Raw genomic sequence first — 27105 nt, forward strand, 5'->3', positions numbered from 1 at the left:
ATGGCGGAGCGGGGTGAGGAGGCTCCCGCCTGCCTCACAGGTGAGTTAGGCCCGGTCCTGCGCAGCCATAGGGGCCGTGAGGGGAAATGGTGACAAAAGCCTGTCACAGTGCGGTAATGGCTTGTTAGAGCCGTCCCCGCTGTGAAATAAAGCATGTTTTCATGATGCTAGCAGTGAAAAGTGAGGGGAGTTTGGTGCCGGAGGAGTAAAATGCAATCATGGAATCCCAGAACACTTTCGGTTGGAAGGGACCTTCAGGAGTCAGGTAGTTCTAACCCTCTGCTGTGTGAGTCTTGTCTGTGGAAGGAGCAGTGGGGCGCCTGCAGTAGGTCCAAGCTATTTGGTATACAGCTTGTAAAAGTCAGTCTTACATTTAATTCTATAGTGCAAAGAGGCCTTGCTCTACCCTCAGAAAGCAAACATGGCAGATAGGTTGTTCTTATATACCAGAGCTGTGATGCAGAGCCCTGGAACTGAAGCTTAAAGTGAGCTTTCCATGTCTTCTCCTTCCCTGATATCCTTCTTGAGAGAGACATCATCCTGTTGAAATCTAGCAAATAGCACCCCAAAATAAGTGTTGAGCTCCCAGGCACATCAAGCTGTTCAAAATGAGTATAAACCACATTGAAAGGCTTTGCCCAGTGATTTATGAGCATTATCAATTGTATAATGAAAATAGAGTTAAAAAAAGAAAAGCCACACATTTAGCAATGCATAAACATAGGCCTTTTTCTTATTATTAAGTATGTGAAACATCTTTTGACACAGGTTTCCCCATTGTCAGTTAACATTTAGTAGTGCTGTTAAACAGAAATAACTCCAGTGGAATGAATCACTCGGTGGAACACTGACAGCTATTTTAAACAGCTTTCTAGAGGGAAAAAGCAGCACAAGTATATGTTGTCTTCAAAAGAATATACTTGGGGCGAGTTACGAATGCAGTCTTGCTGTGTTTAGGTTTTCAGTTCCATTTTTCACACCTATTTCATCATGTTCCTGAGCTCCAAAATGGGCTTTGGTGTGTTAGGAGCAAAGCCTTTATTTTTAGAAGGATTTTGACCTTTTGGGAATTTCAAGGGAATTTCAGGGTCTGGAGGTTGTGTTTCCTAAATTCTTAGTGTCCAGAGGTAGTTCACACCTTTATTTTTAGTGCACAGTTAGTGCAGGTTTTGTTGTGAGCCAGACACAAAGGACTAGGGGTTGTGCTTGTCAGTTCCTACCTGTGCCAAACAGAGCTGTGTAACTGGGTATTATGGTTTGATAGCCTGTTGGGAAGGGAAGGTATCCTTATCTTAATGAAAATTAACAGTACTTTTGGCTTTGGAAACTTTCTGTGGCAATAATTCTTGCTCATTTCTACACACACAAACCAAATGGGTTTTTTTGTTTGTATCTTTTAGCCTAAGGGGTTTCTTTTGGCTCAGTGGCAACAAGATAAAAACCCTGGGTACCTGTGAAAGTGTAGGTAATCTTTAGTTACAACCGCACATCCTTCTTCTAGACTCAGTTTATGGTGCTCTCATGCTATGAATGACTAATTTTCCCCTCTTCCTCCCTTTTTAGTCTACACAGCATCACTAATGGAGGGAGGGGGAGGAATAGTAGGGTATTAATTCACTGCTTTTATTTTCCTCACCCCACATTCCACAAGCCTATCTTAAAACAGCCCTGAGAGTAGGCTGAGAAATAACATTGCACAAACTACTATGATACAGTTGTACAGGAGCATTTATATGTCAGGAGGGAGCTGGGCAGAAGGGTGAGTAACTTGTCTTAACCTGCCTCAGAGAGTTTACAAAGTGGGGAGTGGGAGGTGTATTTCTTAGGTGTTCTTAAGACCCAAGGGGGTTTCAACCATGACAGAGTGGAAAGGGAAAAGGGTCTGTTACCCAACAGAAATAACTTGGTGCCTAACAGCTTATCCTGCAGTGTTTAATAAGTCTAATGCATGAGATTCTTCTTCAGAAGGAACCAAACACCCAGCATAGACTTAATCAGCCTTCACTTGCACCCTCTTCACATTTTGATGTGTGTTTCAAGAAAATGTAAGTATGGCCTGATCAAACTATGTTTGCAGAAACAAAAAACCAAAACCCTAAGACGTGTTATCTGAAATCCTGAGTGATTTATTGCAGTAAAATGATTTGACACTTGAAAATACAGCTTTTTTTTCTGGTAAAAGCAGAATAGCTGATGTCAGTCTGCTTCAGCTGCGAGAGGCTGGCCCAGCCCTGGTGGGTGTGATGGGATGCAGGGAGCAGAGGTCAGTGTGGTGTTCGGCAAGGACAGAGAAGTGTGAGAACAAGAAGACTTGGACTGACAGGGAGAAAAATGAAGAGAATCAGGGAATTGTGTTGCAAGAAGTGGACACCGTAATTTTATTATTGAATATTGTTTTGATCTTAATGCTTTAAAATGCTGTGTCCTGGCTGATCTGAGAGCGCTATTAAAGCAGGCAGTCTCTTGTTCCTTGCTCACCTTGGGCAGAAGCTGGAGTATTGTTTTCACACCAGTTCTAAGCTGCTGTTGTGAGTTGGAGCTGATCACAGATCCATTTATCAAGGCTTTTAGCACTGCTTTGGTTTAGTTTGTACATTTGAGAAGGTTTGGGCAATGCTGGTTTTAATCCCTCTTTTGGTAGTGTAGTTACACACTTCAAAGGCCACCTGCATGTGTGCAGGCTTAGCCATGTGTCCTAGTCAAATCTGTGATAATATGTAGTACTCAAAGATGCATATAACTGCTTGTAAGTTCACTTCTTATAGTAGTCTGTCAGGAAAAATCTAGTTTGAGTGATGAAACTATTTTATGGAAACATGCATTTGCTTCCAACCAAGAGTCCAGTGGCATTTCACCTTTTTCTGATCACCTGAGCTTTGAAAACTAAACAAAAAATCATTCAAAAGGATACTTAGTGCCTAAACTCACTGAGAAAATGAAAATTTAGTGCTACTACAGTGTCATTTCCTTGGAGAAATATCTTTGCACCCAATTGTGGGAATTAAAACCTTTCTAGTTCAGCTTCCCTCGTATAGTAAATACAATGCTGTAATACTGCAGCTCAGTGCATTTGATAAGGGGTTTAAAGTTTGTTATCTTTGCCTGCCCTTTCCCTGGGTATCTGTGGATACCTGAGGTTATTTCTGAGACTGCTTTCTGATTCCTGCTGTACAGGGACTGTGCTGTCCTGCTGTACCACAACCAAAAGTGACTGGATCTCAGGGATGCTGTTTCCCCATAGTTTTGGACAGCTAATTGAAGCTCTTATTCGTCTTTCATCTTTTCACAGAGTAGTAAAATGATTGCCTGATGACAAGCAGCAGGGTTTGCACATCTGGTGAAGTTACAACCCGTCAGCTAGGATAACTGTGTGTGCAGGTTCCTGCCTTTCTTGCTTGCAGAATAAAGCAAATTAATATAGTGCACATGATGTATATTAACCTGTTCTACTTTGCAGCTGGGACAGGCTTCAGCATGCACTCTTAGTTACTGTGAGGCTGACAGGTAGTAGCCTGGTAAGATGCTCCACCCCCAGTGCTTGTGCCTTGGAGACAACCACAGGAAAGGGCTTGTCAAATGAGGAAAATATGTGGGTCAATATTTGCTCTTGAGGACTTGCAGTTGTTGAACTTGATTCATGTGAATCCATCTATTTCTCATTAAAATGCTGGTGCTGTTTGAGGGCAGAATTTAGCTCTGTCATTTTGTGGGTTTAGTACCTTCCACTTGAAACTTTATGCCTTTGCCTTAAGGGATTTGTCTAGGCTAGACTTCTTTCTTTACTACATTGTTCTGCTTTATGTCTTTTCTACCCTCAAGAATTGGGGAAGAAACATTAATAATAGACTGAAGCTTGGAGCATTTCCTTTTTAATCAAGTGGTAGAAAATCCTGGGCTGAAGAGGCTTTTTGAAATTACTTGGTTTCTGACATTTTAATTAATGTTAGTATTTTTCCTACCACATTTATACTGCCCTGAGGGAAGACTTTTTCTTCCCCTACCTTTCCTGTATGGCACACCACAAAGATTCCTCTACAATTAACTTAGCAAAAGTAAGAAAGCAGATAGCAAAGGTTTAAAGTTAAAAAGACATCTTTGAACATCTCCCAAGTAGTAAAATGTGAAAGTACAATAAAGTTTAAAAGTCCCTAAGTCTTCTTACATCAGAGTTTTATTGAATTGCTGTGCCATTGGAGATTTAACATTAATGAAGATTGAAAATGTGCTTCTAAAATCATAACAGAGAATCAGGAAACAGTAAGGAAATCATTTTAGACTCATAGAATTATGGAATGGTTTGGGTTGGAAAGGACCTTAAAATCATCTAGCTCCAACCCCATGCCATATAACCAAATGAATTCACCTTGTCCCATTTCTCTGTGCAGAGGCATAATCTATCTTTCCAGCCTTGCCCTCTCTTACTTCCTCCCACTTCTGCCTGCCTTCTCTGTTAGGGCTTCGTAGTCTCGGTGTTGCATCTGGAATTTGACTCTGACTGTAAAGCAGCCTGTTATGAAAATGCCCAAGTATCTCAGATGAGTACCATAAATTGTGTTACAAAACCAAGAAAGAATACAGAATAATTGTGTATGTGTGTGTTTTGCCTTTTTTTTGCATTTTATAGACGTTCTGTTTGATAAAAATAATCTTTCTGGCACCTATTCTGTGTCCTGGATTTTAAGCTCTTGAATCACAGTAAGAGCTGAAGTAACAGAAATACTATAGTGACTGCTGTGAATTAATAGTCGAAAAGAATAACCAATATTTGATTCCTTTCTTTGAAAAGAAAATGGAAAACTTCACCTGTTTGTCTAGTTTTTCCTTTGGAGCTATGTTGGTTCTAACGTGGATCATCACTAAGAGAAGCGTCTCCAGGGTCTGATTTCTTCTGGTTTTGCAGTCCAACAACAATAATATTTTCTCTTTTTTTTGTGCGATTATCTTCTGTTTTAAGGATAGCTTATAGGTAGTACATTCATGGAAGTCTATACTGTCATGTTTACCTTCTGGGCATATGAAAGCATGATGAAACAGGAAGTGTTACCTGTTTTATTACTGGATTTTCCCCTTTGTGTCTGGGTGGTACTTGAATGCTCATTTCTCATTCCATCTAATCAGCTTTGACAGGTACATTTCTCAGCCCTGTTCCCTCTGAAAAGAAGTATTACTTAAGAGCTTAGGAAGGATAATGGAGCAAAGCAAATGCTACAGGTGAGGCAGATGGTATATTGGTGAGCTGATAATTTGCTTGAAGAAAGAAATCTCTACATACACATAGCTAGCATGTGCAGCCTCATGTTACTGCAAATGTCCTTTCTCATCCTGACTCCTTTCTGTTTGTGTGCATCCTTCTGCTATGGTCAGTGCCACCTTAGAGCAGAGCAGAAGCTTCTTTTCTCCTCTTGTAGTGCTTGTACTCTACCCACTAAAAGTGGGCTTTAATCACTCTTGGTGTTCTAAACACTTGCAAATCCAGCACTGCACTCTTGTTTTCAGCCTTATGTGGTCACATATCTTCCTCTAAACAGAGCACCCTCAAGACTACTGAAGACCTAAAGCTAAGAATTTTAATCTACTGTATGAGACCCTGTGTCTTTTAGTGACAGGGGCATCTGTGGATCATCTGTGCTTTCAGAAGCTATGCTGCCCAGGACCAGTCCTGGCTCTGAGGTGACTCTGAAAACAAGGCCATTATTGAAGAGAGGTTCCAATCTGGTGGGATTTCTGAGCCCAGAAGCCAGAGGGAATTGTTCCACTGCTCCACACTTCCCATGAACATGGAGTTAAATCTTTGAGGAATCTTTGCACTTCTTTTAATGGGAATTTGTGGTTATCTGAGGTTAATCAGCTGTGCTAAAGTCACTTGCAAAGCTCTTCTTAGCATTTCAATGGGATCAGATCCTTTGATTGCCAGAAACCCCTTTGTGCTGCTTCCCTTTGTGCATCCTTTAAGATACATAAACTGCTGTTAATATTTGCTGTTGCTACAATATGGCTTTTGTTAGGATGTCAGTGGACTTCACAGAACATGAAGTCTCACAGCATGTCTGCAGCATTACCAGGTACCATAGGGTTCATAGTACAGCTGAGGAAAGGACAGACCTAAGACCTACTAAGAATCACAGGAGAAAATATTCCCCTTGGGTGATTAGTAAATAGGAGGCTGGATTAATGGCTCCAGATAGTCCAGAGACCTGTTATTCCTCCAAAGTGTGGGTTGTTAGAAGCATAAACAGTTGTTTTGGGGAATAGCCTAAAAATAAAGGGAAAACCACACTGAAAATTACTGGTTGACTTAATCACACAGCGTTAATGATTGTATCTTTTCTTAAAAAAAATAAAAATCAATCTCATGCCTTATATTTCTAAGACATTTTTACCCACATCTGTTTATTAAGAAGTCCCTTTATGACAAGCAGCAGTTGGTCTGTTCTTCAGTGAACCATTTAATGACAGAAAGTTGATCTGAGCAGTTGCTCCAAATTTTCTTGGTTGCCAGGGAAGATGTCAGTCTGAAAGCTGAAGGCCTCATGTTCAGCTTAATATTTATGGAACTGGTTGCACACAGGCAGCAGTAGCATAGATTTCCCCATGCTCTATCATTTCTGTGTGTTGTAAATGGTCTTGGGCACAGATAAAAGGAGAAAGGGCAGACTGGTTTGTGACCCTTCTACAGAAGAGAGCAGAAATGTGTTAGCAAAGGCTGTTGATGTGTGTGGTTGCCATTGGGAAAGAGCCTGTGGTTGCCCAGACCGAGTTGAAAACCATTTCTATCTTGCTGCCTGGTTGGGATTTAAGTGAGAGACACATCATATTTTTCCTGAACCTGTCTCCATGCAGTCTGTCAGAAGACTGGGTAGAAACACCTTATCCAAAGCATATGTATGCACCTAAAAGTCCTCTAACCATATAGAAAATACAAAGCAAACGGCTCTGGTTATATGTACAGGTTTTCATGTGGTTTGAGGCAGAAATTGCTAGATCAGGGCATTTAGAAGTGGCAACCCAGCATTCTCAGAAGTGCCAACTAGCTGTGCCCCTGGGCAGTTTTACTAGCAGCTGCTGTATCCTGCTTGTAGATGGGGATGTTCTGGCCTTGTTTGCCTTAAGGAAAGCAGGTGAGGTTATGCTGTGCTTGACTGTATCACACTGGCAGAACTGGAGCTGAGTTCCTATATATTTGCTAATGTAACATCATGTGAAAGCCAAGAGCTGCATTAAAACACAATATATTCCCATTCTCATGGTGCTGGTCTGTGTTCCCCAGCCAAGTTATTCTTTGGGAACCCTGCCTGTTTCATGTGATCTGTGTTAATAGTCATCTTGTGACCATGGAGAAAAACTGAGCAGAACAAATCTTTAAGGGTCCAAAATGAAGACAAATGTTGTGAACTCTGTGTCTTTTTTTTTGTAGCCATTTTTCTCATGGGCCGGGGGGATCAATTTTTGTTTTTAACAATGCTACAAGTGTTAGACTGAAGTTGGAGGAGACTTCACTGAGACTATGGTACCTCTGCATTCATCACTGCTGACTCAGCTGGAGTAGCATAACCTTACCTTGAGAAAAGACTGAGCTAAAGCAGGGGGAAGACAATGTTAAGAGGTGAAAAATGGAAAGACTTAATGAGAAATAAAAGACACAGTATTATGAAAAGAGGGCTAAGATGTAATAGATTTCCAAAGAAGAGTCTTAAGTCAAATCCTGTCACCTTTTCACAATATTGAAGAATGAAAGTGGCTCTTGTAACAATAAAGAGCAATGTTTGAAACGTCTCTAGAATATATTTTAGTGCAATTCATCAGGTAGTACAAAATGCCATTGAGGACAAGGACACAACAGGGTTCAGGATGGCTCCAAGAGGCACAATAAAAAGTTATTTGGACAACCAGGCTTCTGTTCCCTGTAATCCAAGCTTTTCCCTGCAGTGGTCAGCCAAGAAAAAGCAAGTTTAATTTCACATTCTAATGTTCTTAATTTTTCATGTTATTATGTTTTTAGGGTATTTTTGTAGCAAGCATTGACTGGGTTTTGTCCCCCAAGAAGGCTGTGGAATTCACTGCTAAGTCAAGGAAAACATGCTTAGGATAGTGTCCTTAAGTAATATAAAGAAGTCTGTCTTTGAAACAGAGATGTGTTTTACAGTGAGAAGCTATGCAAATTGAAAAGAGCAATAATGGCATTTCATAGCCTTGTGCCTGTTTACATTGCAGTTCCATTTATCTTTCTCTAGGGAGCTGATTTTACAGCTCAGTACGCTTGAGCAAACTGATGTAATTTTCCTTTCTAAGTGGCTTGTTCTGCTACAGACATTGGCAATTCATGTGCTTTGGGTGCAGGGTGGACTTTCTTCTAATGCCCAAAACTAAGTCATTGGATTTTCTTGTGTATCAAGTCAAGTTATTGTGTCCATCCTTCACTCCTCTGTTTGAAGGGGTTAAGTTATGTGAATCAATAACTGTAGAGTATTGAGCATTTCTGGATAGGTTGTACTGCAGAATACAAAAGCTCTAAAGGACAAGGCACCTGGCCTTTATACCTCATGAAAATAAAGGTTTTATTAAAAGGTGAATCTTTTCCCTGGTAAACCATGCCAGAGAGTGGCATTTTGATACTCAGTCATCATGTCAGTCACAGCCAGAAGCCTCATCAGAGCCAACTTTATTAAGATGTGTATGTTAAACATTTCCCTTTGGGAAGGCAGAATGGGGTTGGCCATGCACACAGGCTGAGAAAGATCTCTGTGTCTGCCATTCCTCGGGTTTTCTCAATGCCCATAGAGCTGCTGATAGATTTTCAGCTGGTTACGCATGGTTGGCATTCCTTGTTTCAGGCTTCCACTGGAGCTACATTCCAGCTCAGTTAAAGTGTACAGTATATATATAAAGTATACAGCTTGTACCAAAATTCATGCTCTGTGCAAAGCTTTTTCTCTGTGCAAAGGTGGCAGTCGTGTGTTGTCCCAGGGGACTGGGTAGACTCAAGTCCTTTCTTAATCATTTGTTACATGCCACAGCTTAGCATCATTATTTAGAGTTACAGGACACAATACACAGTATTTGATTCTGGTTTTTAATGTTCCCTTGGACTTTAATTTGGCAAGGGGCCCAGAGAGCAATCTTTAGAAATAATGGTGAAGGCTGATTGCCTTTATGGCTTCCTAGATGCCTTTTTGGCACCAAGCCTGGAGACCACAGGGCGCAGTGCTTTCTGCTCCAGGCTGTGTGCAAAGCATGGAAAGCCAACCGTGCTACACATGGCTTCCAGGATGGACCATTGGGTAAACTGAGAGGTTGAAGCTCAGTTATAGAACCATAGAATGGTTTGGGTTGGAAAGGACCTTAAGATCATCCAGTTCCAACCCCCCTGTCATGGGCAGGGACACCTCACTCTAGACCATGTCACCTAAGGCTCTGTCCAAGCTGGCCTTGAACACTGCCAGAGGTGTCATTCACCACTTCTTTGGGCAACCCATTTCAGTGCCTCACCACCTTCCCAGTGGAGAACTTTTTTATATCTAACCTGAACTTCCTGTTTCAGTTTAAACCCATAAAGTTAAGACATCACGATACTTTGCCCAATATTTTCTCTTCAACCTCAGCTTCATCTGAAGAGCATGGTTTAGTTGAACTGTAGTTATGTGACTTCCTTTCTTTTTGTTTTCAACTGTGGCTTATTTTTAAGAGCAGGGCTTGCCAAAAAGTGGAATTCCAGCTTATTTGGAATTAGTGTGACCTTCTAGGGATGAAAAGAAACAGGTAGGCAAGAGTTTGCCAGCACGGAAGCAGCTTTGGTGGTGTACAGCTTGCTCCTTGAAAGCATACTGTATCAGAGAGGTGTTTCAAGCTATGTAAGTTAAACTGGCCTCTCTAATGAACTGAGGTGTGTTGAGAAAGAACAGGAGTGGGGATGTAGCTTTATCTTTGTAAGGGTTTTGCTAGCACAGCTGTGCTCCTCTGAAGAGTGTGTTTAATTCCCAACTGACATGATGTTGATACTACTTTTAAGTGCTTTTTAGAGTGTCCCCCCAGTTCAAATGTGCCTACACGTACGATTATTCAGGAATAGCTTCAAGTCTGGGCCAATGTTAGTGTGAATTAAAGTGTATAGAGGCCACGAGTTAGCTGGGAAAAGGGCAAAGAAAATTGAACAAGCTATTGGAGCAATTTTTCCCATATATCAGTTAAATTGCTGTAGGGCCCATGGGTATAACCTCCCTAAGCATCTGAGAGCTCCTGGCCTTTCTCATGCAGTGAGCTACTGCCAGACTTTCTATAAATGTATTTAAGGAATATTCCCATATTTAACTGACTCTGTGATCCAGTTCACTTAAAATTGTTCTTTTAAAACTGTTAGTCAAGTATTTCTGACATTGTGGCCTGTTTGAAGTAGATTGACAACCCAGTGAAGAGTCTCTGTGGTTTTAAAGCCCAGGTACTCTTATAATAATACTTTATACAGCCATGAGAGCAAGGCTTTGGCAAGTAGGAAGGTTCCAGTGGCTTTACAGCATTTATTTGAAGCCACCATGAGGCACGATGTGATTCAGTGGGTGAACATTGGTTCCTTCATCTGCTGCTGTATGTGAATGTCAAAGGGGTTGATGTTTCATATGAGCAATGTATCATGTCCTAAAAACTGGCTGATTTTTGTCTTCTGCCGTTTCCATTTAGAGGACATTTTAGATGAAGCAACAAGGAAAGACCTTTTCACCGACACTTTCTGTAAGGTTTGCAGGACAGTGCTGCAGTTTGAGTCTGAAAGGATATCACACTACAAGGTAGGCTGGATAGGATTTCTCCTGGCACTGGGGCTTTGGTTTGTTTGGGGTTTCTGTGTAGTGTTACAGAACTCTTTTTATAGTGTTTCTCAAGGCTTACGCTTGGCTTTAGACATTAACCAGACCAGAATGTTGTGCAGGTTGTGGGTTCAGGGATAGTGAAGGGCAATCAGCTGCATATTGTAGCATGACTTCAGAAGGAACTGAGCAAATTTAGGCCATTCTATGTATGGAAATGAAGCAGTTCTGTACCACATGAGGCAGGACATGTACAGCACAGGGCAATGCTATGGAGGATCAAGGTCATGCTCCTGGCTCTTCACCCAGCAATATACGTGCTGCTCTGTACGCCACTGTCTGCTTCAGGCAGGTTGTATGAACCACGCTGAAGGCATTTCTTGGACTAGCTGTGTGCCTTGGGATATTGCTGTAGCCACGGGCAAGTGTGCTTTAGTTTGGAACTTGATCTTGAGGGTGTTCAGGTTTGCAGGAACAGGCATTTCTGCCTTTTTGTCTTTAAAAGGTTAAAGCTTGCACTTTAAAGCTTCGTACAGTCACTTGCTGTCAGAGTCTTTCTTGCTATTCACATGATTAAAACTCAGGTCTTGCAGTGTATTTACTTACTTCAATCTAACTTAAGCAGTAGTTGTGCTGTTAGGACTTGACAGGGTTCAGACCCTCAGTTTGATGCTCTGTTTTTTGGATCTAAATCCAGCTGAGGATGATGGATGCAATTGTAAATTTATCTGATTCACCATCATAGATCAAAGTGATGGAAAATAAGTGACTTTTTCTTTTCCTCACTTGTATTAACTAGCCAGGCATGATAGGACCCCTTCCTCTTTGATAACATTGTTATAATGTCTTGCACTGCTCCTCAGAACCCTTAAAAGACATCTGAAAAGCATCATATCAGAGAAGGCAATTCTTTTGCTTTGTAGGTTTCCACTGTATAGGTTAGCATGAGGATGTGTTACAAGTGCAAGAGTTTGAAGGTTATGGATTGAGAGAGCATCTAAGAATTAAAAAGTAATTGCCTCTGAGGGAAGTATAAATTAACACCCAATGTTAGTTACCTGGACTCTTGTATCCTCAGTAGAAAGGTGCAGGCATCTCCGCAGGCTGACTCCAAGCTAGAGACACTTTAATTCAGCTTTCCAGGGAAACCTGTTTCTCTCCACTGACTCTCTGGGGAGACTAGACTTCTCAGGTAAGTCATTGCCTGTCATTCTTCTGTGTCAGGACAGGGGACAGCCTTGATATCCAGCCCCCAGGCTCAGTGGTAAAGCAGCACAGCGGACTGGCTTTGTGGCATGGCTGTGTTCCTTCCCTTTCCTTGCCTATTCTAGCATCCCTGTTTGTAAGAGGACATGTCAGCATTTTTGATTCCCCAAAGAGTTGAAAGTAAATGACTCCAAAGGCTGCTGAGGCAAAATGCTCTGAGTAAAGCTAAGTACTACATTACTGATTAACGTTTAGTATTGTGCCATGAACTGGCATTTGTCCACTTGTGGCTCTGCTTCATACAAATGTAGTTTGGCAAATGTTGAAAGTAGATTTTGATGACTGGAGTCCCAGTCACTGGATATATCACTTGTGTGGATCCTTATTACTGAAACAGGAGTAATTCTTCTCTTCCCAGGGCAAAAAACATTCTCAGAAAGTTCATATTTACATCCAAATGCGTGGAGATAAGAGGCAGAAGAAAACAGATGGTATTGATTTTCAGGTGACTGTTCCTCTTCATTGCTAAATAAAGCTTTTCCTTGTATGCTTCAGTGAATGCTTCTAACTGAGCTTGCCCTTGTCTGCTTTCAGATGGATGAGGGTGAAGCAGTGGACAAATACAAGCACTGCAGTCTCTGCAACATGTCGTTTACTTCCCCAGTCGATGCTTTGTCTCACTACGTGGGAAAGACCCATGCTAAAAAGATGAAGCAGTTCTCCAAGGAAGCCCACATGCCAGCACAGGGCATGCAGATTGTTCCTGGTAAGGACTAGAGTTTGCCTTGCATGTCTTTTCCTGTCACTTTCTGAAACAAATACAGGGAAATATCTTACACTTGCCCTGTCTCTATGCTTTTCAATGCTGCCGAAGTTGTGGAGCTGTCTTGTAGTAACTACACAGGTGAATGAACAATGATGCTCCCCTGCACAGCTCTGAAGCCATGGAACCTTGCTTTCAAATTCCCTTTCATTGACTGAAACTAAAGGCAAATATTACTCTTTTTTTATCAATGAAAGGTGCTGATTGTTCTGAGAATTCACTGCATTGCCAATAAGTTGTTCCTCTCATAAATGAATATGATCAGAAATTAAAACAACAGTCCATGAGCAACACTGAACTGTTGTTAGTCTTGTAAAAGTTGCTGAACTCTATTTAAGGGTGAAGCATATTTTATATGCTCTGAATCACCCTCTGCAAGGGTTCTTCTCACTTCTTGGGCTGTATAAGGACCTTAGAGTGACCAATCATCAAACACAGCTGATGTTTAGGTATCTAATGGTGGGGGTTCTGAATATTCCAGGGTTATGTTTCTTATCAGTCTGTACACTCATATCAAGAGCTAAGATACTCTATAGTCTTTTAAAAGTAGTTCAGCACCCAGCAGATTGCTCTGCAGTCTGTTTAGTTCCTTGGAATTGTTTTAGCCTTTCCTGTGCTGTTTCTGCTTCCATGTCTCCAGCTTTACAGCAGCCACTGTGTGAGAAGCCCTTGCAGCCTTCAGGAGCTGAAGAGTCTTCATCATCCTCCAACACAAGGTTGAAGTTTAATGATCCAGACAAGTTCTGCAGGCTCTGCTGTGCTTCCTTTAATAATCCAACTATTGCCCAGGAGCATTACAGTGGTAAGAAACACAGAAGAAATGAAGCACGGAAGAAGCTAATAGAGGAGCTGGGAGACAAAGCCGTCCCTGCAGAATCCAGCACAAGTGGTAAGCAGAATGTGAGCAAGTGTTGCAGTCTCTGAGTGTATCTTGGGTTCTCACTTCTGATTTGTGCAAGGAACTACTTTGATGTGTGCAAAGAAATTACAGGCTTCTCCTGTGCTAGAGAACAAGTTAATTTTTCCTTTCTATTTGGTCTGTGAGCTGTTAAATTTCTGTCTCTGAGTTCTGTAATCAAATTCAAAGGGTTACCAACAATACCCCAATCCCCTAAATCCAAGGCCAGGATCTGTTTTGTCTGTGTCATTCTTAAGATGTTCATCCACCTTGTTCTTAAAAACCATTATGCTGAAAACTCCACAGCCTCCATAAGGAACATGTCCCAGGTCTTCTTCTCAATATTACAACCTTCTACTAACACTGAACTTAGCATTCTCTGACCACAGTGTATTTCTTCACTATGCACAGAACAAGAAGCAGGCACAAGAATTGAATCATTTGTTTCTTTTTTGTCTCATTCTTTAAATAATTGAAAACTGGTGTCATGTCTTCCCTTAATCTTTTATTCATGGAACTGCTTGTCAGATTTATTTCAGTCTTCACCCATAAGGAAATCTATTTCATAAACAGTCATTGTTCCCCAGCCTCCCATTAGGACTGTCTGCAGCTCAAGAACTGTGTTCAAAGCCAGGGCCCTGTTGCTGTGCAACTTCCATTAGTTCTGATAGGGCATCATCTGGTCCTATGCAATAGAACTGTCAATGCTTTCTTTAGTAAGGAATTAAAATGCCTACTTGATAATCAAAAGTCATTGTTAACAGTTCTCATTAAGTCATGCTATAATTTAAATGATATGCTTTGATGCAAAGCAATAGCCCATTGGAATTAATGCTGCTAATGGATGAAGCTCTTGGGTTTGCGTGGGGAAAAAGGTTGCTCTCTGATTTTAGAATACATAGGTCTATGGATGGCACAGCTGGTAGGAGAAAATGACAACCTAGAAAGCACAAGGTGTTTCCTCATCTGATGGTATATTTGCCTGAGGCTTCATGTACCATATTCATAGTGTACTGTATGGACAATTCCCTCTTTTCAGGGTTGAACCAAAGCTGCATGAACATTTGAACAGGTAGTGTTTAAACTGATCTCATTTTAGTTAATTCTGGAATGACTGGGCTGGTATCTGTTGGTGCTTGCTTTGGGTCAGGTATTTACAATAGTATTGAATATTTCAGTACAGTTCGTTCTCATCAGCACTTGACAACAGTTACTGGCATTACGTTGGATCACTTCAGTCATCAAAAATATACTCTTTGGTAGTGTTTAAACCATGGTTACATTGCAGCTGGACACCTTACCAGCTCTCTTCATAAGTATTATTCTAGCGTAAAACTGCGGCAGAGACTCTATCTGTCCATAAACACTGTTTATGTCATTATGTTAGGACTCTTGCATGGGATGGGATTGTGATGTGCTTTGAATTTTGCTTTTCAGTTGCAGTCTCTCAGACTTACATGTCCCTTCTTTGCAGCAATTGGAGCTGGTTATTACATTTGTCCTGTATGTAATATCACAATTACATCTATAGAAACATACCAGTCCCACCTGCAAGGAAAGAAGCACAGGATTAAGTAAGTCAATAAGTCTTTTGTTACTATACTAGAAGTTTTTAGTTTCAAACTTTTCTATTAGTCCTGTTGTTTGCTGTTAAGTGACTTTGATTAGCTTGGGAGAGTTTTGTTGCTATTGGGGTTGGTTGGTTTACTGGTTTTAAGGTGCACTGTCCATTTAAGCATCATACTTGTGACTGAAACTCATTGTTTGAGTTCTCCCAGTTGCATCTTCAGTGACAACCCACAGGAGAAGTCCTGAAACCTGTACAGTTTCCCCACTTATTTTGCTGTCTGGGGATAGCAGCACTTATTTTGGTACAGCATCTTCAGCACTCAGGATAAAAGGAAATGATCTGATCTTAAAGATTCCTATTGGCAGGGCAAAGACCATAATCGTGAAAAACACCAAGTCTCCATCAGTTGTGTTGTTTTCAAAATTCATCAATGTGTGTCTTACATTTGGCATAATTTATGGGATAGATGATAGTTCTTGTGTTTCCCTTTTACCCAGAAGAGGGCTTATAGACTGTTAATTGCAGAATGGATATTGCAGTGAATTAAGAGCTGTGTTTGTAGGCTAAATATCAAAACTGCTTACAAGATAAATGTTTTGATAAGACATGTTTTAAGTGAAAGCACAATAATAATATAATCACAAGACACTGATGTAGAAGTGATATGACTTCAAACATTTGCTTAGTGAACAGGATTAGAGTCTCCAAAGACAGGAGTATAGGACACTGCTACAGGTCTACAGTTTAACAAAATGAATGTTAAAGCTGGTGAATTAAGGCAGAACAAGATACATTTAAAGTATGGGGCTTTGGAGCTGCCCTTCAGGGAGTATCTTTGTCACCTAACACGTTATCTTCCAGGCTGAGGAAAGAGAGAATAGAATATAAACTGAAGAGTAGTTTTACCTTGGGGACCACATTTACTTTGTTAGGGTTTTAGCCATCCAGGTTGGCTGTTTCTGTGAAGTCACACAGCTTGCCTGAAATCAGTGTACTGCAACAGTTCAATAGAATGGATCTCATAGAGAAATTAGTAACTTCATTACTTGATGGTATTTAATGTAATTGTTTCTTATCTGCAGCTAATTGGAGATTAGTTAATAAAAGAGAATATTAAATATGGGGGTTTAGGGGTAGTTTTAAGATGTATGCAGCCATTTGAAAAGCATCTTATTCCTGCAGTATCTCAGCTCACAAGAAACTCATTTGATGTTCTTCTAGATATTTAGTTTTCACAAAGAGTAGAATTTGTACCCTGGAACTTCAGCTTTACAGATACAATTGAGTGTACCAGGGTCCATGTGGCTACACAGAGCAACACACTTGGAATATGTTCTTTTTCTGTCTCTGGAAATGTGACCTGTTTATTTTAACTCAACAGATGCCAGTGAAATCAGTCAGTATTAATAACTAAGACTTTCTCTCCAATTTATGCAGAGAAACAATGCTAGCTAATCTCATGAAGAAACCAAACAAACCCCGTTACTCCTTGCAAGATGAATTAATGGATTGCGTTGATGTTCAAGAGGCTAAAGGGCAAGAGCCAACGGGGCCCTTAGTAAAAGTAGAAGAGGAATGGTTTCAAGATATAAACATCGAAGGTGAAGATGACCTTGTTGAGGTTATATCTTCAAACTCTACGTGTCAACAAGGACATTCCAGCCTTATCTCAAACACCCAGTCACCTACAAATACTGGGGAAAAGAGATCACCAAGTTGGCCGTCAGCATATGAGCACACACTAGAAATGAAACCTCATTGTTGCTATAACAAGGGATACTGTAAAGAAGAGCAGTCTGAGGTGGCCATCATCAGTGATGACTGCTACAGTCTTACACTTGCTGAAACTTCTACCAATTCCTACAGAAAAGAGCAGAAATCTCAGATAAAATATTTCAAGGAAGAGGAGGAATCCATCAATGAAGAGATGAAGTATGAAAAAGAAGAGCCAAAGTGGAAAAGGAAGAAAAGTAGTGAAGGTGCAGATGTTGGGAAAGAAAATGAGAAGTTGAATGAGAAACGAAAGAAAATGAAAGTTGAGATGGGCTTGGTGGGTAAGAAGAAATCAAAACCTTATAAAGACAAAATACTTAAAGAGAGCCCTGCTGAAACAACCAGCAAAAATCCCAAGGAGGATAAAGAGAAGCCACAAAGAGAGGGCAAAATAGGAGAGGAGCTACTTTGGGTTGAATCTTTGGGATACTGATAAAGGTTTTGCTTAGCTTAAAAAGCTGATTCTGTTTGTAGACTCACCCATTTGATAGCATAATATCACTTTTTGGGGTTTTAAAACAGAAGGTTTTGTTCCAATCTGGGAGTGAGAATAATCCTGTCTTCTGAAATGTTGTGGCAGTAGTTAGGAGTCAGTTTTAATCCTTACACATACAGTAGCCATTGCAGTTATGTGAGTTTAAAAGTTTGTAATCTCTTCTGGGAATATACCACAAATACAGGGCAGTAGTTTAGAGAATACTGTTGGAATTTCACCAGATATAGGTTATTTCTGCTGTTAATGGTACCTACTGTTGAAGTGTCTGTTATTGTTCACTACAGTGTTCCCAGCCATGTCTGTCACCATTTCTATGCCAGAAGGAAAATGTGAAAGGCTTTTGGTTCCAGATCATACTTGCTGTTGGGTCTTTGGAGTGTTGGTATTGTTTTGGCTTGTTTGTCACCCAGTTGTGAATGGAAAATTAATCCATTAAACATGCAAATGGTTCTCAGATATACATTGTCTAGTATTTTTTTATTGTATTCCTCATTTTTAGTTTAATTTAGGAAACAGAAAAGGTACAAACATGAGGCCAGTGAAGACAGGCTAAGAAAGTTGGGGCTGTTCAGCCTGGAGAAGAGGTCTGCATGGAGGCTTCATAGCAGCTCCCAGTGTCTGAAGGGGGTCTACAAGGGTGCTGGGGAGGGACTCTTCCTTAGGGACTGTAGCAATAGGACAAGGGGTGATGGGTTCAAGCTTAAACAGGGGAAATTTAGGTTAGATATAAAGAAGTTCTTCACTGTGAGGGTGGTGAGGCACTGGAATGCGGTTGCCCAATGAAATAGTGAATGCTCCATCCCTGGCAGTGTTCAAGGCCAGGTTGGACAGAGCCTTGGGTGCCATGGTCTAGTGTGAGGTGTCCCTGCCCATGGCAGGGGTGTTGGAACTGGGTGATCTTAAGGTCCTTTCCAACCTAAACTATTCTGTGATTTTATGTTTCTATGATTCTATGAGGCTATGTTCTGCTTCATTCATTCAAAGTGATGTACAGAAGGAATGGAACATTTGTGACCCAAGGTTTGTGATCCAAACCCTATCCTGAAAAATCAGTAACAGCTTTGTATTCCCATTTTAAACATCATGACACCACACCTTCATTCATGGATTTATGGCATTGTGGCATAAGCACTAATGTCCTACATATATGCAATTAATTGAGAAACTGAGGTGATGGGGTTCAGGCTCTTGTGTTGCTCCCAGGACTCTCAGATGAGACCTTCAGTAAGCCATGGACACTGGAAATGCAGCAGCGTCTACAGAGCCAGGAACAGGCAGGATACCCAAGAGAAAGAGGGGAATCGCATGATCTCTCTGCACTGTTGAGCTGGAATTGTGTAGAGGATTTGAAGCCTGTGTGATGTCTTACTGAAAGCTGCTGGACTGAGTAAATACAGTTAAGTTCTGACAAGTAATCATTTAAAAGCAATTTCATAAGGCACCACTTAACATCTCTCTTACTGCCTGCAGGTTCCAAGGGAGGTTTTCTAAGCCTTGATGTGGGATCTCAAAGCCATCACGCTCTTACTTTGCACCACTCAGGCTGCTCTTTCCCCTGGGTTAGTCTGTTTGTAGAGGCACCTGTGCTGAGCTGCTGCTCACAGTAACGCTGCCCAACTGAAACTTTCTGTTGTGGGTTGTTGTGGTGTGGGATGGAGCAGAGACCAGGGCCCTCAAGCCTGTCTGATTTGTCTTAGTTTTGGTTTTACAAGTATAAGTAGGCTGAAAAGCATTGAAAACAATGTAGTCTGCTTCGGGTTTTTTTAGGATTTGTGTTTTGTGGTTGATTGATATCTTGGATTTAGATTTTCCTGCTGCTGCTAAGGTTATAAATCTCAGTTGTTCACATCTGAGCCACCAAGTAACTCAGTCCATCCTCTAACAGACAAGCTGAACTAGATACAGGTACAGCTAAACAGCACTTAGCAGGAACATGTAGTTGCCAATAACAATTCATTTCTCAGGAGTCTCAGGAACCTGAACTCAAAGCTTCATGGGGATTCAGCATTAAGTGTGCATTGGGTCCTTGTTCTGGTCCCCTTTCCTAATTTCTCCTTGTCTTTGTTTGAGGCTGATGATGCCTCTGCTTTCTTCAGTGCTCTTTTTCCTCACTCAAGAGTTACATGCCTTTCTGTATCTTTCCAAGGATAATTTTCATGGCTTTCCTTAGCCTTTGCTCATCTGACGAGGGAGTTTCAGATCACACAATAACTGCTTTCCTCATTATTTACTTGGGCAAACATCATTTATTTATGCTACTGATGACGGCTGTGAGCTGTTGTAAGCTGCCAACTGCAGGCTAACTGTATTGTCTGGGGAGGTAACTGAGGAGGTTTTCAAGTGCTCTCCTGTACCTACTCTTTGCAATGAGAATAACATGAGCAGCACTGCAGCTTGTTCCCATGTAAGACAAATAATGACTTTCTCTGCTCTTGAAACATCTAGTTGAAGGCATTGTAAGATCTCTTTGCTATTTCTGCCACTCTGTCAAATAGGCTTGTACAAATATGGCCAATGTCTTCATAGGTAGGGGACCCCTGCTCCATACAGTCGCATACACCTCCTTGCCTTAGGAAGTCAGTTTAAGAAAACAGAGCTCCCAGCTGATGGAAAGGCCACAATGCAATACTCCACTTGTACACAAGGAAGGGAAGTAAGTACCAATTTACTTGCTTCTGAAGTTGCACTTTTGGGAGGCAGGAAATTCATGCCTCTGAAAACACAGTAAAAGCATGAGTTAACAGAGCAAAGAGATGGTTTTGGTTTTCTCAGTGATCATTCCCAAATCTGTGCTTGAACTCCATACCTTCCTCACCCACCCACTGCAAAGTGGTTGCACAAACCAAGTTGAATAGCTCTAAACAAAGTTTCCTGGTACCAAACATGAAAGACAAGATCCCTGAAGAAGTGTTCTTGCCACATTTTGATTAAAAAATGATTAATCTTTGATGTAAATGCTGTAAATGAGCCATAGCAGGTTCTCATCTAGCACAAGTGACTTACAGCTCTCATTTAGATAAGTGATAGCCAATTTTCTAAGGCCATAAATAGCAATTATTGTTCCTGTGTTTCCTGATTGCCTTGTTCCAAACCTTTCACATCTGTACCAATAGTTATCTACATGCTACGCATTTTTACAATGCTAGGCACAGAGATTAATGATGTTACTTACTCTTTAGTGTAAATGTGTCTTTTTCCATTCCTCACTAGCAAAGGAAGCCACACTGACTGTAATAAAGCTAATTCTGCTCATCTGTTCTGCCCATTAAAACTGCCAAAGCATTACAATTCTGAGTGGGGAAACAAATTCAGCCACAGTTCTTTCTGAGCAGAAAGACTTGCAGATCTGCCTGGAGTCAATGGTGTTTTATGCAGGTATAAGTATTCCTCTGTGAAAGACTGAATGTGATGTGTCTCCTCTTTCAGTAAACCTGTGTGCTGCTTGGCTTTATGAAAGAACAGCTGTATATCACAAAGGCAAGTTAAAGCTGAGTACATGCAGCAGGGCACAAACCCAAGGTTAAAACTGCTGTTACAGGTTTGATTGCGGCTAAACTGCTGTTACAACTGCTGAGCTTAAATGAAGGCTTTTGCATTTCACATTTGTCTGTCCCTGCTTCACCAGGTCATCTGGATCAGGTACTTTATTCTTCTAATGCCTCTTTTTTATCTACAAATGGTGCAAAAGGTGACTCTGGCAGCTTTGCCCTGCCCATGCTGTTCCCCTGAATCACAGAATCATAGAACTGAAGCTGATTCCCACTTGTCCTATCACTACAGTCCCTAATGAAGAGTCCCTCCCCAGCATCCCTATAGCCCCCTTGAGATACTGGAAGGCTGATATGAGGTCTCCACACAGCCTTCTCTTCTCCAGGCTGAACAGCCCCAGCTTTCTCAGCCTGTGGAATCATACCTGTGGAATCAGAGCTCAGTCTAAAGCAGTTGTTTGAAGTAGTTGTTATTACAGTTTAATTAAATCAAGGTATTTCAGCTCTTGGCCAGCACTGCCATCCAACACGGAAGCTGACAGGGTGCTTAATGGTTGTATTTATCAGCCAGAACACCAAGATGAAAGCACCAGGGTGAGGACTGGGAGGTCTGGATTCTCTTTCCAGCCTTTCCACAAGCTTCTCTGGTGATTCACATCTTGCCAGGAACATGGTGGTGCAGATGAGATCTTCCATCTCATCTGCAGCTTTTTAACCTTCACGTGTTATAGCTGCTGGCTCTTCACATATGCTGGTGGAAGTGAGCTGAGGGAGGAAGTTACAGCCTTGTCAGATGTGCTGGTGACTTTCCATCTGTATCTGTTTCCTATCCTGGTCACAAAAAACTAATAAACAAGAAACCATAAATAAGCACAGAGCCATAAATCTGTGGGAAAGCTTTGGGAAAAGACCAGCAGTGATCCTCATCCCAAATAAGCTCATGTCCTTTATTTCAAAAAGCTCAATTTACAGTTGAGAGCAATGAAGTGCTATTTCAGCCGGTTATTTCTGGCAGAGCAAAGGGTTAGGCATTGATTCCTATTAACTTTAAGGAACCTCTGGTTTGATTTCAGAGGGCTGCAGCACACTGCCTGCTTGGCTTTGCTCCTGGCAATCGCTCCTGCTTGGAAGAATTTGGCATAAATCCCAATTTCCACAAGAGACTGACACCTCTAGGAGTCCTGATCGCCTGCAGGAGCCTGCATTGTATAGCATGGTGAGTACCACTTGTCTCACAGTCGAGCTTCATCATAGGATTGATGCTCCACAAACCCCAGGCAAAAACACAGACCCTCAGCTCCCAGAGCTTTTCCTCTTGCACTGACAGCTCAGGTCCTTGCTGTTTCTGTACTTGAGGTATGAGAATCTTAAATAAGCCCAGATTCTCAACAGAGGGAATGTGGAATAAATGGTACATTGTATTTTGGGGGTTTTTCTTCAAAGACTGTGGGGAAAAGAGGAAATCTGTGTGGGATGGAGGGGAGATTTGAAAGAAACCTTTAAAATGAAATAGGATTTCCTAGAACTCACAATGAAACTGTTCACAGCAATGACCTGAGCACTCACCTAACAAACAGCTGAAATAAAGCTGTTTTCCCCAAAGCTAAGTGCTTCCAAACCGTCTGCTTTATAAATTCAGCTCCACAGGCTGAATCACAGTTACTGATACTACTGTGCTGTGTGAGAAGCATACTGCTTGTGATACCTCTTGCTCTTGGCTAAACTTCTTCCCTCTAAATGCTTCTTTTGGAATTGCATTATATCAGTCTCTGCTGATGCTATTTCTGAGCCACAGTAGCAAAACCTTCCCTGTTGTAGTCAGCAGAAATGATGTTTTCCATTTCTCTTCACTCCCTCATGACAGTGATACGTCAGTGGTACATAACACATCAAGGCACCATGGTGTATATGTACAGGTCCTCCTCAGATCGTTAATCAAAACTCTGAAGTCTGTATCTCTATATTTATTTGAGTTCATGTGTAACTGAAGTCTGTGCCTCAAGAGCACTATGGGAGAAGCTGTGTGAGTTCTCTGCACCAGCTCAGTTCTTCCCTATCTGCCTTCAGCCTTTCTGAATCCATCTCTTGTGCTTAAACACAGATCACTCTGCCTTGCTCAGCTTCACCCCACTAATGCTTGCTGGCTTGCTTTGCACTCCCATGTAGCTGCAACACCAAGAGGCTGGTTGTGACTCTGGCCATGAGTCATTCAGGGAAGGTGTTGTGTGACCACTGAGATGTGAGACTTCCCAGCAGCATGCAAGGGTTGGCTCTTTTGACCACTCCACAGAGGAAAGTACATGCTTTGATGCTGTAGCTTTATGCAAGTGCAGATTAAGGCACCATTCAGGATGCACTCAGCTCAAGCGGGTTTCCCTTCAGCAGCCACATCTGCATGTGCCGAGGTTCCTTAGAAGTACCCTCAAAATTAGAGGATTATATGGAAGGAGCTTTGTTGTACCTTTCCTATGGAGCCAGGCTGAGAGAGCTGGTCTGGTTCAGCCTGGACAAGAGAAGGCTCCTTAAGGAGAGACCTTAGAGCAGCTCCAGTGCCTAAAGGGGCTCCAGGAAACCTGGAGAGGGGCTTGGGACAAGGGCCTGTAGGGACAGGACAAGGGGAATGGCTTTAACCTGCCCAAGAGAGGGGAGACTGAGCTGAGCTCTTAGGCAGAAGCTGTTCCCTGTGAGGGTGCTGAGGCGCTGGCACAGGGTGCCCAGAGAAGCTGTGGCTGCCCCATCCCTGGCAGTGCTCAAGGCCAGGTTGGACACAGGGGCTTGGAGCAAGCTGCTCCAGTGGAAGGGGTCCCTGCCCATGGCAGAGGTTGGAACTGGGTGAGTTTTAAGGTCCTTTCCAACCCAAACCATTCCCTGATGATTCTATGATTAAAGAAAAATCCTCTCAAATCTGATAGAGAAGCTGATGCTGCTCAGCTCCTGCCTTCTGGTTTGTTTACATCTCATGTTTTATTCTTCTTTTTTCTGGCTCAGCAAACAAAACAGTGAGCCCACACATAGAAGCCATGCTCACTTAGCAGTGCTGCTGTGCTGAACCTGGTGCTGCTCCTGTGGTCAGGGTGTTGTGGCACACAGCCCGAGCAGCGCCGGTGCTGCCTGTGGTGCAGCTGTGAATGGGGGTCTCACTGTGCACCGGTGCACAGCCTGCCTTTCATCTTTCCACACCATGCTCAAAGCAGCATGAAGCACCAGCTGGTGGGGAAAAAGAGGTTGAGACAACACCTGTAAGCTGGTGGTATAAAATCATAGAGGCCAAGGCTGGTTTGGGTTGAAGGGATCTTAAAGCTCATCCAGTTCCAACCCCCTGCCATGAGCAGGGACACCTTCCACTAGAGCAGCTTGCTCCAAGCCCCTGTGTCCAACCTGGCCTTGAGCACTGCCAGGGATGGGGCAGCCACAGCTTCTCTGGGCACCCTGTGCCAGCGCCTCAGCACCCTCATATTGGGGTTTTTTCCCCCCATCTTCTAACCTGCACTATTCCAAGTAACCTCATGTCCCTTTCCAGGTACCTGTGACTCTCATCCACTAGTAAAACTGTTGAGAGCAGCTGAAAGAACAAGGGCATTTGCCCTGTGCTATGGAAGGCCTAATTCTTAATCACAGCCTTGTGTTAGCTTTTCCAAACATCAGGCTAATGATGAATCTCTCTCGAAGCTGGAAATTGTTTCTAATGTGTTTCATTTTTCAAGAAATAAGTGAACCCATAAGAATTCCCTGCATTTCCCTCTGTGGGATGTAACATCAGTCATTCCATCAGTCCTAGGAGTAAATGAGCTCCCTACTGAGTTATTCATGAGCAATTCTCAGCCAGGCTGATGTATATCTGATCGCTTCCTGAGGAATAAATCAAGCATCTCCCTTCATGCTGAGTGCTGGCACATCACAGAATTCTCTGGGACTCTACAGAGCAGAAAAGAATCAACCTAAGCCTCAATCTGTCCCACATCCCCCATGAGGCTGGTTTAGCTCTTAAACCAACTCTCCCAATTCTGCCTCTGAGCCCTGATGCTCTTCCATATTCTGCCTCCTAAAACTCATTTTTCTATCCTGCCCATACATAATAAATCATGATCAGGCAGGATATAGCACACTGCACTACATCTCTGTCTGATTGTATCACTCCATCCCCAGGGCTTTCTTGCTCTTCCCTTCTCACTGCTCTGCTATATGGGTTGTGTCTACAGCAGGTTTACAGATTGTAAATAGTTAGGGCTAATATCCAGCTTCTCTGTGAATCACTGTGTGTGCTCTGGGGTGAGTAAAACACTTGGGAGCAGAAAGAACAGCTTCTACTAATGGGACTGGGAAGAGTAAGATACATGTTCTCAATCAAAAAGTACCCTACCTTTAGACTGAGGGATCACAGCTGGAGCTCTGCACCAGTGGTGCATCAAGATTGACCCCTCCAGCATATCAGTCCTCCTGCTACTACTTTTGCTTTTATAGGATGCCTTTGATAGGCTTACAGAATACATGAGTTTGAAAGACATCACCAACAAGAGGTTCTAAGCTGGATGAATCCCCTCTCTGTGAGTGTGCAGGTACCTTGTAGGTGCTGGGTGAAGGAAGAGCTGTGAAACACCCTGCTCAAAGCTGGGAGGCCTGGAAGGATGATCTGGAGTGACAGTCACACTCAATTAGCAAGAAAATTGGTGTTAAGGAAGATGGGAAGCACTTCATTAATAGTGGAGGAAAGGAATAGAGGTGGGAAAGAGGGAAGAGAAGGGGAAAGAGGAGAAAAAAGAGAGCCATGTCCAGACATTGAGCCTGAAAGGGACTGTTCATGCTGGAGAGTGACATGGGTCAAAATGCTGATGATGCACTGGGGGGGCAGCTGTGACAGGCAGGAATCAGCCAGCCTGGCCCTGTCTAAGGAGCTATGAAATGAGTGTTGACAGGCTTCAGGGCTTTAGAGGCAGAACCCCCCCAAAATTCCAAGCTCTTTTGAATGTTTCCATGAAAACACAAGGCTGTTAACCTGTCTGGGCTGGGAAATCATAGTCTGAACTTTCTCTGAGCAACACAATCTAGTACAATCTTAACCCATGGCAGGGGGTTGGAACTGGATGATCTTAAGGTCCTTCCCAACCCAAACCATTCTATGATTCTGTAAAACCAGGCTGACATTCCTTCTGCATTTGATTGGAGCCAGTGTGGGATGTATAGGCAGCTATACCATCATCCTGAGGCCAGTGTCACACTGTCACAGTGCAAGTTTGCAGTGGAAGAGTGGATAATTCAATGTTCCTAATGTTCCTTTTTTCCCCACAGGCTTCCGAAACAGATTAGAGGAGTAAAGGCTTTGTATAAAAGGGTGATTATTCACAAGGAAATGGATTCTCATGAAACATGTAAGGTGTTAGTGAGTAAGAAAGGTGCTTTAACCAAAAGGTGTGTTCTGTGAGGCTTTGTTATGGGTGAAATGAAGGGAGCAGCAGAGTGTAGAGACCAGGCCCCAGCCCTTTCCAGGGGAGTGGGAGGGTTGGGGGGAGACTTCAGCCTCCCATCCCAGGGGTGAAGGGGGTGTTTTCATGGTGCTTGGAGAGGGGAAAAAGACTTCTGTGGGTTTAGACAGTGATTTATTTACCCACATGTCCTAAGCTCAGTAATAATGTTTGTTAAGGAGAAGTGTCTTATCAAACCCATATATTGAAGTATTCTTTAAAATCAAGTATGACGTAGCAATATGCTGTTTCTTTGTGCTTCCCAGCCCAGTGATTGTGAAGAGTGAGATTTTAAACCCATTTCTTGAGCTAGTCCAGAAGTTCCTGCTGGGTTAAAGCCCAGTTCTTTAATGTGTTTATTTCAGCCTGGATTGCAAAGGGCTTTTTGCCAGTGTAAACCCCCATTCTCAGAGAGGGCAGCACCTCTGAGATGAGATCAGGCCCATGGGCTGGACATGAGGTGCTTAATTGAGTTTTTGCTATTCCTGATGGTTTTAAGTTGTTTGAGAACCCCTTTGTATATTTTAAGGCTCCTTCTGGTTTAGTGGCAGGGGGTGATCCAGGTCGGAAAAGGCAGATTGAAGGAGGGGAGTGGG

General features: G+C 42.3%; 1 protein-coding gene across 1 annotated transcript; it reads left to right on the top strand.

The window, feature by feature from the left end:
• LOC101876486 (zinc finger matrin-type protein 1) lies at positions 1-26362 on the top strand. The gene is made up of 8 exons (XM_034064782.1): positions 1-40; positions 10672-10778; positions 12421-12513; positions 12606-12768; positions 13466-13714; positions 15207-15297; positions 16731-16894; positions 26337-26362. Exons 1-8 carry the CDS (start codon positions 1-3, stop codon positions 26360-26362), a joined length of 933 nt encoding a protein of 310 aa, XP_033920673.1.
• The last annotated feature ends 743 nt before the right edge of the window (positions 26363-27105 follow it).

The sequence above is a fragment of the Melopsittacus undulatus genome, chromosome 7 (assembly GCF_012275295.1).
Source record: "Melopsittacus undulatus isolate bMelUnd1 chromosome 7, bMelUnd1.mat.Z, whole genome shotgun sequence".
NCBI lineage: Eukaryota > Metazoa > Chordata > Aves > Psittaciformes > Psittaculidae > Melopsittacus > Melopsittacus undulatus.